This window comes from Rhinolophus sinicus, chromosome 15 (assembly GCF_057876585.1).
Source record: "Rhinolophus sinicus isolate RSI-liver-muscle chromosome 15, RSI-T2T, whole genome shotgun sequence".
In the NCBI taxonomy this organism is placed as follows: Eukaryota; Metazoa; Chordata; class Mammalia; order Chiroptera; family Rhinolophidae; genus Rhinolophus; species Rhinolophus sinicus.
In genome coordinates, this window is record NC_142515.1 from 20,321,355 (window position 1) to 20,342,628 (window position 21,274).

Below are 21,274 nucleotides of genomic sequence, written 5' to 3' on the forward strand. Positions count from 1 at the left end.
CTTTTGACCTTGCATGCATTATTTTAGATGTAATGTATTTTTAAATTGCTTCACCATTTTAAAAATGTAAGGGAGAGCTGAATTAAATATTATTTGTGGCATACCCTGGTTTGCAAAGGGCCTCTAAATCTGATCCCTTATATCAGGTCGATGCCTAAATCCCATTATTTGAGATTGCAAATGACTGCGTTTGCAAAATTTTACATGCACATTTAGAGTAGCCTCGGAGTTTCATCCCATAATGTTAACTTTGTTTGAAAAGGCCTTGATTTTCCAGGAAGCAATCTCAAGCCGTTCTGCCTGTTCCTTAACTCTGTCTCTGTCGTGGATAATGCATTAATAGCCTAAGGATGACTCGGCACGTGGTTCTTCAGGAACCCTAGTCTAGATTCTAAATGAGTTCCTAGCTGAAAAGGTGGAGCCCAATTTTGCAGCAAAACATAGAATTCATTCGAGAAAAGGTGAGATCCATGGAGTTTAAATTGAGGTAAAGGTGCAAAAGGGTTCATACCAGCCACTTTATCTCAACATAATTATTCCCCATTTTCACCTCCTACATCTCAGCCCTATGTTCTCCACACCCACAGCTGCTACCAGGCTGAGATGGATAAGTCTAAGACCCAGACATAAGGGATTTTTATTCACTAAGTGAAATTAGCACTTATCTAAATGGGCATGTACACACTTGGCTCATGTGTGTATACACACACATATATACACAGACATGCACACATATTCAGAATTAACAATATTCTCAGAAAATGCAATCCTGCCATCAATGTAGGACGGGAATAAAACAGAATAGAATAGACCAGAACAGAACAAGGTCAGACAACCTCATTATATTAAATGAGCCTCAATCAAGCTAACGATAAGGCTCTGAGGTCGATTACTCAACCACCAAACCCCACAGAACCTGAGCATTAAGAGGACAGCAATACCAAGACATCATGATATTTCCCTACTGTGAGGGTCGACCCAAACAATTAGCAAAATGCACCATCTTGGGGTGACAGCAATGAAGAGAAAATAGAGGAAGTGGTCCAAGACAGAGCAGTTACTTTATGTTCAAAAAATAAACAAGCAAAAACTAACGGTCACGGAGAAGCGTATTTGTTGTCTATTTCTGGGTGACAAATTACCATCAAACTTAGCAGCTCAAAACAACAAATGTTTATTATCTCACTGCTCTTATGGGTCAGGAATCAGGGCATGACTCTGTTGGGAGCCTCTGTCTCAAAGTGTCTCACAAGGGCTGTGCTGCCCAGGGCTACAGTCTCATCTGAAGGCTTGACTGGAGAAGTATCTGCTTCCAAGATTTCTCATGATTGTTGGCAGGATTGGTCCTCGGTTCCTCACTTTCTAATGGCTGGAGACCTACCTCAATTCCTTTCCACATGGACCTCTCCAGAGGGCAGCTCACAACAGGACAGTTTGCTTTGACCAAGCAAGCAAGAGACCACACCTAAGATGAAAACCATCATCTTTTTGTAACTAAATCTGTGAAGCAACATCTCATCACCTGTGCTACGTTCTGTTCACTAGAAGCAAGTCACTAAATTAAGCCCAAACTCAAAGGGAGGGGGCTACACGATGGCATGGTCTCCAGAGAGCACAGATCACTGGGGGCCCCTTGGAGGCTGCCTACCACCAGGAGCAAGTAAATATTCATTACAAATAGACTAATACTGTCATATGATATATATGCGAATATATAATAGCACAAAACTTTGTGAATACTTTTTATTATAAGTATTAAAGATACTCAAAATGTACATTTTGATGTAACTATTCCCCTTCTGGTGGTGATTAAACCAAAAATATTAACCTTTAACAATACAAATCCCCCCTCCTCAACGTTCTAAGGGACACAGGAGTATATCAAAGATATGTTACAGTGATTTGCTGAGGGTGGGGTGGCACGGATAGACGGAGAGGTAAAGAGAGTGGGTAGATCATCCTCTACAAGAAAAGCTATAATATTGGGGAGGAGGGTGTGGGTGTGGGGCAGAGGGCTCTAGAAAGGGATGCGTAGTAGCGACAAACCTCTGTGACTGACAGCCCACGGAAAGAGAAGGAAAAGGAGAAATGAAACACTGTGATGACCAGGACCTCAGGGAGACAGACGTGGACAAGGGCATCTTAGGAACACTTGCGGTGTGTGGTGCCATGCAATGCTTCCTTGCAGCCCTTTGCAAGGAAAGGTTTGTTAAAATCTGCATTGCTCTCAAAGGCTTTTGGTGTTGAATTTGGGTTATACTATTTAAACTTGACACTCTGCTGAGACATGCGAAAAACACCATCAAGTTTTAATTTGGGCTACATAGGACACTGGTCCAAGAAAATAATCCCAGGTGTTAAAGAAATATGTATAAAATATTAATGAAACATATTTATGATAATAAAAATGTGAAAATGTTCAATGTCCAATAAAAATAAAATACAGTAATAAAGTATGTATCTTTACACAATAAAGTGTTGCATAGACAATTAAAAATGATGGTTATAAAGAGTTATTATAATAACATAAACATTGTTATAATAGAACATTAAGAGAAAAAAGGCAGATTATACAAATTCATGTGTGGCATGTTTAGGCTACATATACAAGAGCAGATGCAAACAAACAGAGGCTGGGAAAAATAAGAACAATGAAAGATTAGAAAGAAAAGATGGCAACAAAAGGACTTTCCGTTTGTTCTTTGTTTCCATACCATCCCTTCCTCTTTTAAAAGACATTTCCTTAAGACCTCCTGTGTACACACACCAGGAGGGACATGCTTCACTTCTCTGTTCTTCCCACCTCCTCCCCCCACCCCTCACGGCCTTTCTGAAAGAGCAGAAAAGGAGCTGCTGGCCCAACCGTCCTATAAATCAACAATTAGTGTCTAACATTAGGCGAGTGCAGTAGTGACATGGAACCCCTTCTGTCTCCCCCTGTGTCCCAGCAACTCTTCAGCCTGCAACCAGGCTCATAACAGCACAAAAGAACAGTCCTCAAGGACCCCTTCGCTGCACCCCCAAAAGTAGGCTAATCTAGAATTACTACTCCATCTGCTGACTTATTCAAGGGGTTCTTACTCTCAAGACCAGTCCACGTTGCAGTCCAAATACCCCAGAAAAGGGGTGAGAATTTAAGTCCGTGACACCTTAGGGTGTATTACTTTATCAGAACATCCTCTTACAGTGATGGCAAAGAAGAGAAACAAAAAGACCCTGATTATCCAGGAGAGAGAATAATTAAATAAGGAAGAGACTGGAGATATCCTTTCTCTCTTCCACAACACCATACGAGCAAATGGCCCCAGAGACTGTAGGCACTTAGATGCCAGTCCACACAGAGAATTCAGCAAAGCCTAGGATGCCTGTGAACACATTGAAAAAGATGCCAGAAGAGGGTGAACACCTAGGGCGGGTGAGGGGCCACAGAGGCAAAGCTGTGAACAGCAACAAGTATTCACATTGGATGTGCAAAGAAAACAATCTTCCCACTGCAGAATGCACATGCCTGTTAAATGTCTCCCAGTGGAAGAGTGGAAACACTATTCATTTGCAGCTCAGTAGGATATTAAAAAACAAAAAAAATAAAACTAAACTGTTTTTTCTCCCATGATAACTCTGCCCAAGCAGAGACCACAAAGGGATTATGTTAGCACAGTTATTCCACTGTTGTGCTTCCTGCAAATTTAATAGTTAAAGCAATTGGGATGATGAATGGGGAGCGTAAGACGGGCTTGATGACCTGCCTCTTAACTATGTAGATATCAAACGAGTGAAAGGGTCACACATATAACGGAGTTTTTGATCCTATTCTCGGGGCATGTGTTTGATGGCCTAGTTACTCCATAGTGTAGGATTCCTAGGTGACCTCGCTTGCTGGAGTTAAAACGTCTGGAATTCATTTGAAACATTTTTATCTCTAAATAAAGAATTTATTATTGATGCTAATGAATATTATGCCCCATGCCCTGCGTAACCCACAGGCACTGTGGGCCACTAAGGAGAAAGGGACAAAAATGATGGCCCCTTACAATTTGCAGTGGATTTCCACAGCCATTACAACCGTCAGTCACCGTAGATGAGAAAGAGAATATGAGGCATGCGTGTGGTCAGTTCTTCCTCCTGCACAGAAATCACTTCTGGATCACAGTGTTCTCCCCACAAGTCTCTTCCAGGCCACTACTTTCTATCCCTTGAAGGTGACATGAGAGAAGACATTCATAAAGGATCTATCCCTAGACATATGCAAACCTCCAAATTGCAAATAACAATAGTTGGACAATATTGCTTATGTTCATTCTATTTGTCTACATACCACAAGATACAAATCTTTTTAACATTGTTTTTCATTTCCATATCTTGCTTTTGGCATATTGCTCTTCCCCCAGTGTTTCCCCACCGTCCCTCATGCCACTTCACTCTGTGCCATCCCTCCCAAAGAAGTACTTTTAAGGCTTTTCGTTGTTGATTGTATGTTTTTGTTGTTGCTGTTTTTACTACTTCTTAAGAATTATGACTCAAAGTTAGATTGTGATATGGATCCCTGGAAGTAAATTAAAGCCATTCAGTTGTTATTAAATGTCCAGGGCCGTCTCACCATACATGGGATTTAAACTTGCGTCGCAGAAAAATGACAAATCACTTATGTGCCATGGTCTTCAAAACTGCTAATATAGTCCTTAAAGACTTACAACTTAAAATTATCAATCTGAAATCTACAAATGAAATCTCCAAGTGTCCAAAGGATCATACCTGGTCTTCCCAATAACATTATGAAGTTGACCAGTAGAACATTGTTCCCATTACACAGATGAGGAAATCACAGCTTAAAGAAGGCCTTGTCTCAGCCAAAGCTGTACTCTACACCCAGAGAAACGCACACTTTGTCTTTTCTCAAGGAGGTGCTGAGCGAATATTCCACTTCAAACACATATAGGCCATGTCTCTTCGACATAAGTGGTTTAGAGCTTTCAAGAGCCTTAGATTCTGTCATGGGGGAAAAAATGGTCTATGTAAAAAGTTGCTCTTCCTCTGTGACTCTTATGACACCTAAAAGGATAATCATGGCAATTATACACCAGAAACAAAGAAGTGATAATTACAAAAGTGGAATTTGCAGCTATCACTTGGCTAGCCAGCATGAGCTCTGACATTTATATTTCCCCATGGGGGCATATATGAGAGAAGCACAGAGTGGAGGAGAGACGAACACAATTATCAGGACCTCGGCATTTATCTGCTATACAAAGGAAGTGGAAGGGCGACAGCAGCTAGAATATTCACTTCTTGCTCTTTGCAAAGATAGGAAAACACTTCCCCTCATCCATTTATTTTAATTTCCTTCAGAAACGATGACAAGCCTTATCCAGTCTATTGTACTTCCCTTCTCCATCAACATGACTTCCTAGTTAGCTAACTGCCTTACCATCTCAAGAGTTCACTCCAGGAATAACAGATAGCTTTTTTGTTTCCTTTTTGAGGGATTTCTGAGTGATGGCACATTGAGAAACTGGTCCATATTAGCTGAGCAAAGGCTGTAGTTGGATAGCTGGAATGTCAGAGAAACAGATATTTCCTTTTTTTGCCTTAGTCTATTGAAAAATTTTAACAGTTCAAAATACCGACCAAATATTAATTGTAATAATTGTTACATACCAAAATAATAGTTAGTCTGAAAGAGAAAAATAACGGGATAGTCCAAATGTTGAGTCAAGAGCAGTAATACTCCCAACTCCCTTTTCTCAGTATTCTGAACTGTGTTCATAAAACACAATTGGTTTTCACAGTATGCTTCGGAAGTCATCATTTTTAATTCTGGATATAATTTGTGGGTACAGAGGGCACCAGGTAAAGCCACTGCTTCCAAAGATGTTGGTGTGGAGGTGCATATGGCCAAGGTACTCATCACCACCTCCCTGGCATGCTACCCCTTAGCTCGTGTAGAACATAAATGGCCATCTCATGACTTTTTAAGGGAATAAAATTAAGGTATTCAAAAAGAGACTAGGAATAGGTACTGCTTCCAAACATTGTCAATTTTGGTTTTAGTCGACAAATAAGTTTGCGAACTTGTAACGATGTTGCTAAACTTTTTTGATATCAGAGGGATTATTCATTATGAATTTGTACCAACTGGACAAACAGTTCACCAAGTTTACTATTTGGAAGTGCTGAAAAAGCTGCGTGAAAAAGTTAGACGACCTGAACTTTTCTCCAACAATTCATGGCTCTTGCATCACGACAGTGCACCAGCTCACATGGCACTGTCTGTGAGGGAGTTTTTAGCCAGTAAACAAATAACTGTATTGGAACGCCCTCCCTACTCACCTGATCTGGCCCCCAGTGACTTCTTCCTTTACCTGAAGATAAAGGAAATATTGAAAGGAAGACATTTTGATGACATTCAGGACATCAAGGTTAATATGACAACAGTTCTGATGGCCATTCCAGAAAAAGAGTTCCAAAATTGCTTTGAAGGGTGGACTAGGTACTGGCATCGGTGCATAGCTTCCCAAGGGGAGCACTTTGAAGGTGACCATAGTGATATTCAGCAATGAGGTATGTGGCACTTTTTCTAGGATGAGTTCACGAACTTAATTATCAGACCTTGTATTAAGCATATAACTAATTATGTTACACACCTTGGTGCATGCTCCCTAATCTCTATTCCTTTGACCTTTCCCTCTACTGAAATAAAAGCAAGATACAAGTAAGAAGCAGTTCACATTATAGTAAGGAAGAGTAAGAGATAAAATTATACCAAACCAAGCTTATTTTATGACAACCAAGGTAAAAGATTATGCATGTATAAAAGAACTTTGATTAAAAAAACACTTTCTGATTGGGGGAGGCTTAGTTTTCTATTTGGAATATGCATTCATTCTTATAAAAGGTTTTTTCAAGACGTGCTCCACAGAAGTTGTTCTAAAGCTTTTATCTGTTGTGACACAAGAAAAGGATTCTGCAGTGAAACAAGTTAAGAATCGGTGACTTAAAGTTTGGCAGGCTTCCCCAGACTCTTCAATGCCCCAACTCATCCTGAGTCTTCAGGAGGGTAGAGTTTGATAATCAGTACTTCAAATCAGTGGACTATAGAAGCACTTATGAAAGGAGAAGGATTTTGTGGAACTAGTGTTTTTCATAGTTCATTTTAGGAAATACTGCTTTTCAGAATAGGCATGTACAATGCATAGTTTTTCAAAAAGAAAGGAGATTAGTATATAGCTAAGAACACCTGACCATGACCTTCTCACGGAACTCTGTAGCCCAGCGCTTTCTAAACCTGAATGTCCACATTATATCACCAGGGATCATGTCACATGAAGGTTCCTGATCAGCAAGTCTTGCCTAAGACTCGGCATTTCTAACAAGTTCCCAGGTGACGCTGATGCTGCTGAACCATGAAGCACACTTAGAGTAGCAAAGGGCTAGAACCCATGTGCCTTCAAGTGATGAAGGTGTCCAAGAATTGTCCAGAGTGCTATGCTGCCTGCCCATTCTTTCACCAAGCGGATGGGGCTTACCAGTAAAACCTGTTGGGGGTGATGCGTTCATGCATGACTTGCCACCGTCTCCCAAAGTCCATGGAGCTGTAGAGCTGCAAGACAATGAAGTGAGGAGAGCATCAGCATCAAGGGGCACTTTCAATATGGACACATGGGTCTTGCCCCTGGAGAAGAACATCCCAATACACCAGAATGCCTAATATACCCAAGTAGGCATCTGCTTTATCCAGATAAAACATTATGAATATGATTGTTCTATGCTTGTCATCATCATGCCTTCTAGCACCAAATTGGTATCTATCTAATCGACTGATGTATGTGAGCTGAGTATAAATCCATTTCTGATGTCATCCATCATTCTCTCTTTTAGGGGTTAAACCTTTAGTAAAACTATCTTTTTTTTCCCCCTAAAGGCTATGAAAGTCTTTAGCTATATCTAAAACAATCCGGCATCATTTACTTAAAAAGTATTGACAGCAATAAATGAACAAGGCAAACAAACAAAAACTCATAGACACAGACAATAGTTTAGTGGTTACCAGAGGGTAAGGAGGTCAAATATATGGTGATAGAAGGAGAACTGACTCTGGGTGGTGAGCACACAATGCAATATATAGACGATGTATTACAGAATTGTACACTTGAAACCTATATAATTTTACTAACCAATGTCACCATAATAAATTTAATAAATGTTTAAAAAAGTGTTTAATGGACAATTCCTACATGTAAGGCACTCTGGTGGATATCAAGATAAGGAAGAGGTAGATTCTGTGCTCAAGAGTGAAAATGGTACACCTATGTAAAAATGCTTATCAGCTGGTATGTGCTATGCAAAACAATGAACTCTTTCAGTTTCATCTCTTACTGCTCCTATATATAATCTCAATGAAAGACACCAGGCCCAGTTATACACACGTCTTTGCAAGATGGAAAAGATAAGGCCACTTTTATGCCTAAGTAGAAACCACTCACCCATGCAGGGCCGTCATGAGAGTGAGGTCCTTTCCAAAGCCGGTTCTGACCACTACAGTCCACTCATCTTCCTTCCTTCTCAATTCACTGTACTCATCTTTTGTTTCCATTGAGTACTTAGCACAGGGTAATATATAGTTATGTGTTTCAGATTTGTCTGTACTATTTACTTGTGTTTATATACCTTGAATACATGCAAAGTGTTCACCAAATACCTGCTGCATAAACCAATAATCAAAACAAGCAGGTAAGGATGGAGAGAAACACTTGGAATGAGAAAGAATTCCAGAGGCACCCCGGAACTTTGGAAAAATAAAACAGAACCTTCTGCATGGCTAACAGAGTTGGTTCCACATTCACTTATTTTGTATGTAGAGACTGACCCCTCTGTAACAACATACGCAGGAAAGGCCAGCATCTCTAAAAGAGACTAACTAGGAGTATGAGGTTTATTTTCAACTGAATGCCTGGATTCAATTTCTAAATGTGATAATAAAATAATAATAATAATAATCCAACCATGTTGCTCTTTCACATCCATTTGAGCCTTACAAAGACACTGAAAGGAAGGTAGGACATTTATTACTAACTTAAACTCTTGCTCCCATGGATTCTACGGTCCACCCAGACAGCCATGGTGCCACCACTATTTTTACTGTCTGCCTCTAAGAAGCTGTGCACACTGTGCCATTACTGGTTGACATGCCTCTCCGCTATCATACCAGACTGTTAGTCAGAGAGAGGTAGGGATCATGCCTTAATTCACCTTTATGTATCAGTGGTTCTACCATGCCTGGCCCATAACAGGTGAACACACAAACCTATTTAATAGTTAACGAAACTCAGTCTTAGAGAAGTTAAGTTTTGGTCAAAGGAACGAGGATATAATTTTTCTGATGTCTAACTGACATCTCCTTCCATAGAATGTTATCTAGTTTATAATGAAGATTCCACCATGTTTATGTTTCTCCCACAAACCCTTATAGGTAGAGAAATTGAGGAAAGCAGAAGTAAGTGCCTCTCAAGTTTACAGAAATGGGGTCAGGTGAAGTATATTCCTGTAATCATATCCCCAGTAGCCGCTCACCTGTAGGGAGGCACTGTCCGGTAACCACACCACACTGCAGGTAACTTTTCTGTTAAGTTCTGAGTCCATAATCTTACAACCCATATAGAAATAATTTTTGAATGAACTTCTGGTTATTTCAAAAAAGCTTTGAGGGGCTTGGAAATGTTTTGGCCCATTTCAATTTAATTCAGCATATATTTATTGAACATTGGCACTATAAACTACATAGCACGTCTCTTTTTGTCCAGTAAATGAAATGTGTGTGTGTGTGTGTGTGTGTGTGTGTGTGTGTGTGTGATATTGCTCCATATACTGTCTTTTTATATTCAAAATAGTCAATAAGGTACTTAAGGAGATATATTTACATTCTCATTTTATAGATTAAAATACTGACACTTGGTTCTACAAAGTGACTACTACAGCAATTATACGGAAAACCAGGATGTCGTCCCTGATCTAGCTGATGGCAAGTTTACACTATACCACACTAACTCTATACCAGCTTGCTCTATATTTATCCAAAATGGGCTCACTCCATGAGTAAGTACTAACTATTATGTGTGTCCAACTCTGCACATGGGAAAAATAGGCAACACTATTCATCATCACTCTTAGTCTTTCTTTTTTTACCAACTCAGTGAATTAAACAATACTGTCTCTACACCATTAAATTATGGAGCACACACAACCACGTCCAATTCTTCAAGCAGCTCACCATCAAAATATACATATAGGTACATCACGTAAAAGGGGAAAGTGGGGCAAAGGCTAAAGCTCTACATGTTGAGAAATAGACAAGATTAACAGGGGTAGAAATGGAACAATGAGGCTTCCTGGAGAAGTACGTCTTGAACCAGGCCCTTGGAGATAGATGGTGTGGACAGGAGAGAAGACGGAGAGAGATTTTCCTGGCTGGAGGAGACAATAATGACAAAGGTGTCAACATGACCAAGGTCTTGAGCTCGGCTTGTGGGGGAACTTTGCAGAGGAAGGAGGTTTGTGATGACTGTTATTGTCCAAAAGGAGGTGGAGGTTGTCTGTTGGTTCATTAGTTTATTTCTCTTTCTATCCATCCATCCATTTGTAGATATTTCTATCTCTACCTGTATGTACATTTATATCGGTGAGGGCTGGGAGGAAGGAGAGGTTTGGTGAGGACCAGATTATCCCACTGAGAAGGATATATCCATATATTTTATTGCAAGGATTGGGTTTTCCGTGCAGAGTTTTAAGAAATGAATCACTCTCCTTCCCATGGCAGGTGTCTGAGGGCCAGATGCTCAGACTGAAGACAGATGTTTCCCAATTAAATACAGAAGAGATTTTGGTTGGAGCCTTCTATAACCCAATGATATCAGACTTTGTCAGTGTGATTTCGATCTTAGCAAACAGAGCCCCAAATTCCTTCAACTAAAACCCAGCATGATTGTATCTTTCTTTGCTCCAAACTCTAGAGACCGCAGGGAAAAACCATGAGGGTCACAGTGACACTGTGGGAGTCACAATCCTCCAGAGAAATGATCAGTCTTCCATCACAGAGGAGGGTGGTAGTGGCAGGGTGCCACCCACCACAGCTCCTGCTGGCACCCACCTTGGGAGAAGCATGGCCTCTCTCATCTTGTGCTCTCCCTAACAGAGAAAGAACAAGAGATCAGCTGCTGATCTCCTCATCCAAGTTTGTTCCACCTCCTGCCTCCCTTGTCTCTGGTTTTGCTTTTTCAGCTCTTCAGTTTGACTGATGGGAGAAAAATTAAATTGAATTCTCTGCCTCAAGGCTGATTCAGACGAACAGAGAACAGGCTCCTATTCATTAAGGGCCCTGGGTTAGGTACCTCGTCTCTCAATCTACAGGAAGTTGCTGACTCTGAAACAAATTTTATTTGACCAAGAGCTGGATCTTTGCAGCCTCTTAATTCATACGTTTGCCCATCCTTTTCTTCATTCATTCATTCATTCATTCACTACAATGTATCAAACAATTACTAGGCTTTAAGCACTGACCTAATAAAGCATATAGGCAACCATTCAATAGTAAGTATTAGAAGAGTACTGAATGATATGAAAATGTTCATATTTATTTAAAAATATATAACAAAACATGCATACATTGACCCCAACTGTATTTAAAGTAGTATTGCAAAAGGTTGAAACATATTAGAAGAAATTATGCCAAAATATTATCAGTTATTATTGCTGAATTGTGGGATTATGGGTAATTTTTATACTTTTTAAAGCTTTCCTTCATTTTCAGATTTCTTTACAATGGATATGTATTATATTTTAATAGCAATACAAGCCTGCATTTTTTAGCTTATACTTTCATAATAATGTTCTAATTATAATACATACATTATATTTATCTCTTAGAGTACCTTTTCAAAGGCCAAGAATTGAAATTCCATTTCTTTTAATGAGGGAACTAGAATTAGACAAGGCAACGTGGGATTTTCCACAAAAATCTTATTTCACAGAGATTATTGTGGATAGTGGTGAATCCTTCCTCGGACAGGTAGTGTATTAGCTCACACAGTTTTTAAACTGTCCTGCCTGGCTTCAACCACATGGGTTTCATGCAACATTAAAATAAAGTGTATTTTCCAAACAATAAACATCTTTAAAAACATTTCTTTTTTATACAAAGTAATATATACAAGACCATGTTTTCCTCTATATCCTACCTCATGACGTCACCTCCATGCCCAGGCGTCATTCCTGGACTTTCGGCAGAGAGCAACCTAGATCCTCTCCTTTCCCTTCTCTGCTATATGTCATGGTCTCATCTCTCTTAACAAGCACGTCCTCAGTAGAAACACACATACACAGCCCTAAATGAATCATCAGAACAGCTGGCAAACATGAAAGAACACGCTCTTTTCCTTATTGATTCAGTTATTAGTTCCCTAATTACATCAGCCTGCCAGGGAAAAGCATCTGATAGCTGAAGAACTAAAGAGGCAATTTAATCAATGTAATAATATTCCACAGGAAGAACAAGTTGGATCTGAAAAGCTTAAGTTCAAAGAATAATGATTGCTTTCAGAGGCTATGGAATGAATGGTGTCCACCAAAATGATATGTTAAGATACCCCCAGTATCTTAGAATGAGCCCTTTTTTGAAAATAAGGTCTTTGCAGAGGTAATCAAGTTAAAATGAGGTCAGGGTGGACCCTCATCCAATATGGCTGATACCCTCTTAAGGAGAAATGTGGACACAAAGACAGGCACAGAGGGAAGGCCTTGTGAAGACAGAGGACCGCAGTGATGTATCCACAAGCCAAGGGATGGCAAAGATGCTGGAAAATCATCAAAAGCTAGGGAGAAGGGAGGAGCTCTCCTATAGCTTTCAGAGGGAGCAGATCTTGCCAACGCATTGATTTTGGACTTCTAGCTTCCGGTATTGTGGGACAATCAATTTCTGTTGTTCTGAGTCACCCAGTTCGTGGTACGTTGTTACAGCAGACCCAGGAAACTAATATAAGCATCTTACACCAACAATCAGAAGTAATAATGATAGGTCTCTTTCTACATTGCTCTGTCTTTTTTTTTTTTTTTTTTTTTTTTTTTTGGTGTGTTTTTTTTCTTCACTCCTAGGCATTTAGTTATAAGGCCACGGTCTGGTTTAGGGCCAACTGTTGAATCTGTGGTTACAAGCCAAACTCTCATTTGCCAGTATTTTTCTGTCCTATGCATTTTCACCATACCCCTAAGGATATTTTTAAGAATAAATGTGAATTCATAATAACCATATGGCAGCAACCAGACATAATCAGAAAAGGCAACAAAATACACATTTTTATGGCAGCTTTTGGGAATCTGGCAGCAAGATTCCCTAGAGCCAGCAGGGCTCCTAGATAGAGGAAAAGATGGCGTAGAACTCATTTATATAAAAGCTGCCCCCTATAGGCAAATTCAAACTTAATGTATAACTTCCTGGGTTTTTTTCTCAAAACATGTGGAGTTTAGGTAGCATTCTGCTGAATTGTGGTCATGGTGATTTTGTCTTTCAAAAAAAATGAGGCTGGTTTTTTCTCAAAATAAGAAGGTCTCTGCACCCACTTCCTTGGTAGCTAGCTACAGAGGGAGTGGGAGGGCTTGGCTGAGCTCTGTGGGGCTGCAAGGAGAACGCCCTGGGCTGTGGCAGCATTTGTGGTAGGCAGGAGAGAAACCAGAGTCACACAGCAGCAAACAGTTCTTTCTAACATGTGCCTCTGGTTCCTTCCTCAGATATTCTCCAAAGAACTCCTCTCTGGATAATTGGTGAGGACGATCCCTCCCAATGGCCCTCAAAGCTCTGGGTACATAAGAGCTTCGGTCCTCAGCAGCCATTTTCCTTTGCCCCTGGAAGATATAAGGCATTTATAAAGATATCCATTTAAACAGACATAGGCATTCACTTAATCACGCCATTCTCTGTAAAAGGCAACATTGTTCTTCCCTCTTGAAGATTCCTAGCCACAGAGGTTTTATCTCACTCAGGTGACTTACGTCATTCATTCCTTCATTTAACAAATATTGATCAAATGTCTATGAAGAACCAAGAACTATTCTATAGGTTTAGGATACATCAGTGAACCAAACAGACATAAAACCTCTGCCCTCAGGAGCCTTACATTCCAGTGGAGATCAAGAACTTAAATGCTTTCAAGTTCATAGTGAGAGGATGTGAGGGAGATATAAGAAAAATAGTACCATCATCTGTATTCTTTAGACACGGGTTCATTTCGCTGACGCTTAACACACAAAGGAAGTTTCTTTGCTTGCCCAAGAAGATTTTTATTGAAACGTCTGGCACTCTAGGGCTATCTTTTGTTTTCCTGCTTTAGATAGAGACACGAGTTCAAAAAAATGTTTCACTTTCCTTTCAGCTCTAAGGAAAAGACAGTGCAAGTGTGATAACACTTGACATGAATGGCAGATGACATTCACCACAGAGCTCGGCAGAAACACAATACACAGAGCTCACGCTGCGTCTAAAAACGGGCTTAGCTGTTCCTTAGCTGAAGAGGAGACCTGAACCAGTGTGGTCAGGCTTTATAATTCTCCAAAGGAACCTGAAATTTCAGATTTTTTTTTTTTTTTTTTTATGGGAAGTCTCCATATTTTTTTAATGTGGGCAAACAATTTAAAACATATTGCAGGGCAAATAACACATGTCTTGATCAAGAGGGTCAGAAGCTGCCAGAGGGCCACCAATTTGTGACCTGAATCTTAGTGTAGATGTCCAACTGTGTGAGGTGGAGAGCAGAACTATTTGATCTGGAGGTAGGATTGCCAGATATAGTAAATAAAAATACAGAATGCCCAGGTAATTTGAATTTCAGATAAAAAATAACCTTGTGTGTGTGTAAATATGTCCCACGTAACATTAGGGATTTTTATTTTTTTAAATGTTGTTATTTATCTGAAACTCAGACTTAGCTGGGTGTCCTGTATTTTATCCAGCAACCCTACTTTGATGTCCTTTCCCGTTTCATTTCCAAGCATCTGGATCATAAGACACACCCTCTTATATTATGCTTCTTTATTCTTTCACATTAGAAGACATCAAGTGAATAAAAGAATCTCAAAATTATTGTAAGTATGCGCTGTAGACAATTAAATCATTTCACTCAACTTACTTAGCATTAATTGAGCATCAATCAATTGCTAGACTTAGTGCCAGGTGTGACGACACAAAGATAAATAACGAAAGGCTCCCTGACCTCCAGAAACTCAAAACCTAGATGGGCAGACAGCTATGCAAGTGCAACACAACATCAGGAAGCCCAGGCCAATAGAGGCAGAGGAGTGCTGGGAGAACTCAAAGGAGGGAGTGGTCAGTTCTGCTGAGTTGAGCACTGGGCCATGAGCTGAGTCATAACGGGTGAGTACGTGCTGGCCTGAAGGATAAGTTCCCCCAACACACTGCAGCTAACAGAGGTAAAAAAAAAAAAAAAAAAAAAAAAAAATCTGGTCATTAGGGAAGATGTTGGAAATGAAACAGAAACATTATCTCATCCTCCTACTAAAGTACAATTCACTTGGCCTTGGATCAGTGTACATTGGTCCAACTGCTACATCTGAAAGAAGAAAGGGCAGAGGTGGAGAAGAATCCAGACAAGGTCATCTAAAGGATTCCAGAGGAAGAGAAGCAACAACTCCACAAGAGTGTGGGTGTGAGGAAGAAATGAAGACTTAAAGATGGGCTGTGATAGTGAAGGCTGTAAACGCAGAGAAGTGTAGGGAGACACATACTTGTTTATCGAATTTTGAAACACCCTCCCTTGAAACCTAAGAGTCAAAATTACAACACCAAACAAAGAAGAATTACTTTTTAAATTCATAAAATTCATGACTTCTAAGAAGCTGATGAAAAAGGCACAGGATAGCCTATAAATGGTATCAGACCTGGTTTGAGACTCAATGCTTTTCAAAGTTTTTCATCAAAACATCTCTAACAGCCAAAGGGAATGAAGCATCTCACTGAGAATCTGGGAGTTTGCTCTGAAGCAGCGTGACATAAGGGCAAATGTTTTCAAGTCTCTAATTCTTATCGTAAAAGTCCATGGATATGTTGTAGACTAGAATACATCTATGCTTAGAATAAAAGATACATTTCTTCACAAATCTTCCAAGGGAAGCGGACCCACCAGAAAGACACTCCATATCTATTATATTGCCTTTACACCACTGACCCCCAGGGGTCCATTTTTGAGCCCCAGTTTGTAGAAGAGGGGGGAGTGACACCAAGAATGCTTATGCATAATTAGCATAATTAGGTGACGGGTGTTATTGTTGGGGGTGACTCAGCTGGGATACCTGTATGGTGAGTACAAGCCGGGTTGTGATCATTCCTTGGTGCCTATTTCCATTGGAATCCTGGATTCTATATGAGGAGACACCCTATGGGCAGGATTTGTATTTACGTATCCTTAATGTTAAGGAACAAGGCGAAGGGAAATGTAGTTTTTGCGATGCCATGCTTACAAGAAAGTGATTACATTAAACCTGCATATGCCAGCTAACATGGTAAGTCTGACTTTGCCTGACTTTGCCTCCGATTTCAGAGGCTACATGTGTATTTGGATAACCAAAGCCTTCTACCTCCCAAGTCCTACACTCTGCCAAGGTGCTGGTGACTCTCGAGGTGAATTTGAGAACACACAGAACAGGTGATACTTGCCCCCAAACTCCCCAATGCCCTCCCCACAGTATAGAGTGTTTTCCTCCAACTGGGCACGTAGAAACTGGCTCATAATCATACATATTGGTGTCTACACTCTGTCAACGGGGTGACACTATACTCATTTTCCCCTCACCTTTTCCTCCAGGTTTCTCTCATTCTCCCTTATTTTCCAAGTTCCAGCTTCATTGGCCTTCTTTTGGTTTCTCAAACGTACCATGAACTCTTTAGTCTCAGGCTTTCTGCACATTCTGTCCCCTCTCCCTAAAATGCCCTCTCCCTCTTTCCATTCATGTACTAAACTCCTACTCATATGTCAGGTGTCAGCAGAAATAACATGTCCTAAGGAAAGCCCTCTTTGGTCACCTTGTGCCCCAGACAGCACCGGGTCCACCTGGGATCTGCTCTCATGACTCTCCGTTCTCTTATTTCATAATCTTCATCAAAGCATGAAATTATTTTGTATTTGTGTAATTATATGATCAGCATCTGTCTTCCATTCTAGGTAGTGGGGTTCACTATTTTAACCGTCCCAAGTGCATAACACAGTGCCAGGTAGAGCAGAATAGATGCTCAATAAATATTTGCTGAATGAAAACATGAATATTCCTCTTTGAGTCTTTAAAGTTCTATTCCTTCCCTTCCCAAATTTGTCTAAATTCTATGCTTCTTTCAATATTAGTTCAAATTGTCTCCTTTCTTAAGCCATCATTGCCCACACTTGGCCAAAAGAGGCAAGATTACAACAGGAAAACTGAAGAACTACTGTTAAAAGCAAATTTGCAAAACTTATTACCACAAGATGGTAAGAAGGAAAGAGTACCCCATAAAAAGTATCTCTCTTCCACCCATATTTACCACCCAGTGGCCAACCAGATTCTAATGGCAGGTTTCTCTTATAAGTATTAACATTGTTTTTATTTAATTCATCCAGACATTAATCTATTCCTTCATTCACTTATGCATCAAAATTTCATGTAATCTCTTCAAATAGATTGGAGGCTCCTAGATGAGAGGAATTCCATCTGAAATCTTGATCCCCAAAAGAAACTGCCACTGGGCTTCCCGACAACATGGAATCAGAGGACAATAAACTTTTATAGCTGACAGTGGCCTTAGGGATAATCTGGACAATTCTTTTAACACATCTGGGATTCTTTTTACACTCAGAAAACCTAAGTAACTTGCCTAGTGCCCCACAGCTAGTTAGTTGTGGAGCTGAAATTCAAACTTTTTTTACTGTATGGTGCTGTCCTTTTTTGTTAACTGCTTGATTTGGAAAAACAAACAAAAAAAGGTAATAGAACCTCATAGGAATAATGGCTCATTTGGGTACACCACGCATGAATGACACTGTACCTTGAATTTACCTAGCACTTTTATTTACAAATCAGTTTCACATTTCATTTTATCCTCTTTTATACTGAAGAGTGTTTTCTGAGCTAACGGGCACATAAAACAATCTTACAATTCACACAGTATTTACCAAAATCCATTTATTTTTTTTGTCTCCACAGTCATATTCTCTTGACCATTTTCTGTTGCAATCAGGTTCTATTCATTTTTATATATTATAATTCAGAAACACTTCATATTAGCAGTACCTTTTGGACATAAATGTTGACCTTCTTCTGTGAGTTATTTGTTCTGACCCATATTCCCCTCCCCCCCACCTGTGTATCCTCTCTCTTTAATGGTTTGGTTTCACATCACATCCCATTATTACTATCCACTTCATTGCCTACTATCCTGGCCTTTTCACTGTGTCCAATTTGTCCTTAACTCTTTTCCAAGTGCAGATCTGTTTTTTTTCCTTCCCAAAGGCCTTAATCTAAAAGAAGTGGGAAGAACTTAAGTCTCTTAGTTTTAGGTCATTTATTTACTTTAAATTACTATCTCTACATATCAAAACAATGCCACCTGCCTTCAATGTGGTACATATGAAGGCTTTATTATCCCTACCATATGAAACACCATTTGAAACAGTTTTCCAGGAGGACATTTAAATATGTTCATCATTGCAGTATTAATATATGGCCAGAAAATCTGAGTTCATTCAAACTCAAGATAATAAAGAAAAAATAATATGTACTTCAAAGGCTAATCTTTCAGAGGAAAAAAGAAAGAAAAAACTAACATTGACGGAAGATTTTCCCAGACAGGTATTTTTGTATATGTTATCTAGTTTAATTGATGCAAAGTAAATACAGTTTGATGGTTATTTCTGTCCATATTTCCTGGAGGAAAACACGGAGGCCCTATGGGTTTTATGAACTTGTTCAAATCCTCAAAGAATATTCCAGGACATCTGATTCCAAAACTCAGTGTTCGTTCTAAAACACCTGGCTGTCGTTGAGAAATGAATGCTTTCAAGGAAACACCCTGAATTGTGAGGGAGGTCAAACTATGTCCCAGGAGAAAATTTGTAGAAACTTGGGATTGTTGGCACAGAAAACTGACCAATGTGCAAAGAAGTTTATAACTGTTTTCAATGTGGGAAAATGTTCTTTTGCGGAAGGACAATAAAACTTTCTTCTGGGCTGTATCAGAGGGTAAAACAGGACCAAAAGGTCAAATCTAGATGGAAATAAATGGTGGCTTGATACAAGAAATAATATTCTAATGGAAAGAACTCCCTGAGGCTGGGAGAAGCTGTCTTGCATGGCAACACATTCTCCAGGAATTGTTGGGGGGCGTGTTTCAGTATAAGAGCCCTTGGATTACATGATATTGTCAGAAAATTAAAATGTCAGATGGGGTTTAAACCAATGAGCTCTTAGGTCCATTAAGATTTTGGATTCTTCATCCCAGAGCAATAATCCTAAGAATAAACCCAAGGGAATATTCACTATTGATGCTCCCTAGAGATTTGTAAAAGCTGGAAGATAAACTTTTTTAAAGGCTCTCAAATGCGTGGGAAAGGGCCAGGCCTCTGTGTAGCAGGCTTTGATGGATTTAGTCAGCATCCCTGTATCTACAACTTTTGTAAAGGAATTTAAAGCTCCTCCCTTAAAGAGCTAGAATTTGTTTCCTCTCCCCTTAAATTGAGCTTTCCTTTGTTCCTTTGTTTTGGCATCAGAGATGGCAGTGTTCCAGCTCTGAGTGTAATCCCTAAGAAGCCCTGGACACCTCCAATCTTTTGGAATGCTGTCACCTTGAGGTGAACAAACATATGCTAACCTGATGGAGGATGAAAGATCACATAGAAGAGAACCCAGGTATCCCAAAGGAGACCATCCCAGACCAGCATATAGCCTAACCAGCTGAGCTCAAACACAAGAGAGAGCCCAGCCAAGATCAGCACAGCTGCCCACTCAACCATAGCTGACCACAGACACATAAATGAATCTCGCTGAGACCGGAATTATCACCCTCCTAAACCACAGAGTTGCAACTAATGATTAATATTTACTGTGTTAAGCCTTTAACTAGGGAGAGATGGTGACACAGCATTACTAGGGATACACCGACCTAGAATCAAGTCTTAGCTCTATCAATGACCTCACTGCATTATTTGGAGAAAGACTTTAAATTCCTCAGTCTTGGTCTTCTTATGTAAGTATGATGAAGGGCCTTCTCCAGAATAGTGGCTCTCAAATTTCAAAGTTATTCAGATACCTTGTTAAAAATGTACATTATAAGCATGTCTACAGAAATTCTGATTCAGGAGGTCAAACAGGTCAAGCATAGAGCCCAGAAATGTGCATTGTAACACGCTAGCAGATGATTCTAATGTAAATGTTGAGGGACCACACATTGAGAAACTCTGTTCCAGACAATTACGGAAGCTTAGACATGTATAACTATGCTCATTCCCCTGCCTTCAGTCAACCTCTCCCTCTATCACAGATAGACAATGTCCAGCTGAATATTTGGAGCTCCTTAGAGATGGGAGTACCACAAGCTTGCTCTAGGGCCCATTACAGAAGAGTGACTTGACTTTAAGCCTGACACTGTTGGACTCCTCGGAACCCACTCCTAGCTCCATCACAGAAGCCATGGTCTCTTGACAAAGAAAATGGGCAGACTGTTTCCACTCAAAATCATTTCAGCCAATTGGCAATTCTGGAGCACAATTAAATAGCAAAAAGCATAGCTTCAGCTAAAATGCACAGTAACAGCTGGACTGTGTTCCCTGAAAGCACGATGCATTTATTACACAGATAATGAGACTTCCCTCTAGATACAAAAGTGCTATGGTCTGAGCATTAAGCAAAGGGGACTTACCACAGCCTGGCCAACACTTTACCAAAGCCCTCACACAGTGCTGAGCCCTGGGTTCTAAAACGAGGTGAGGGGGGACCTGGGTGGGAATAGGAAGACAGTAAAGACTTTGAGGTTCTTCTGGCCATGGCTTTAATGATCCAAATCAGTGGCTCTAATCTTGGCATTAGAATTTCCTGTGAGTTTTAAACACCACTGATACCTGCACCCATCTCAGAATAACTAAATCAGAATCTCTCGGAATAGACTACCCGGACAGAGGTATCTTTAAAGCTCCCAAGTGATTCTAATGTGCAGGCAGCGTTGGTTAAAGCAGAGGATGGCAAACTATGGTCTGTT

The 21,274-nt window shown here is 40.0% G+C and overlaps 1 protein-coding gene across 1 annotated transcript in view; it reads right to left on the bottom strand.

The window, feature by feature from the left end:
- SORCS3 (sortilin related VPS10 domain containing receptor 3) overlaps nucleotides 1-21,274 on the bottom strand; it is a 539,923-nt gene that overhangs the window by 182,702 nt on the left and 335,947 nt on the right. The window contains exon 5 of the mRNA XM_019725085.3: nucleotides 7,524-7,597. Coding sequence (XP_019580644.3) covers nucleotides 7,524-7,597 — 74 coding nt within the window. The remainder of the gene's footprint in view (nucleotides 1-7,523; nucleotides 7,598-21,274) is intronic.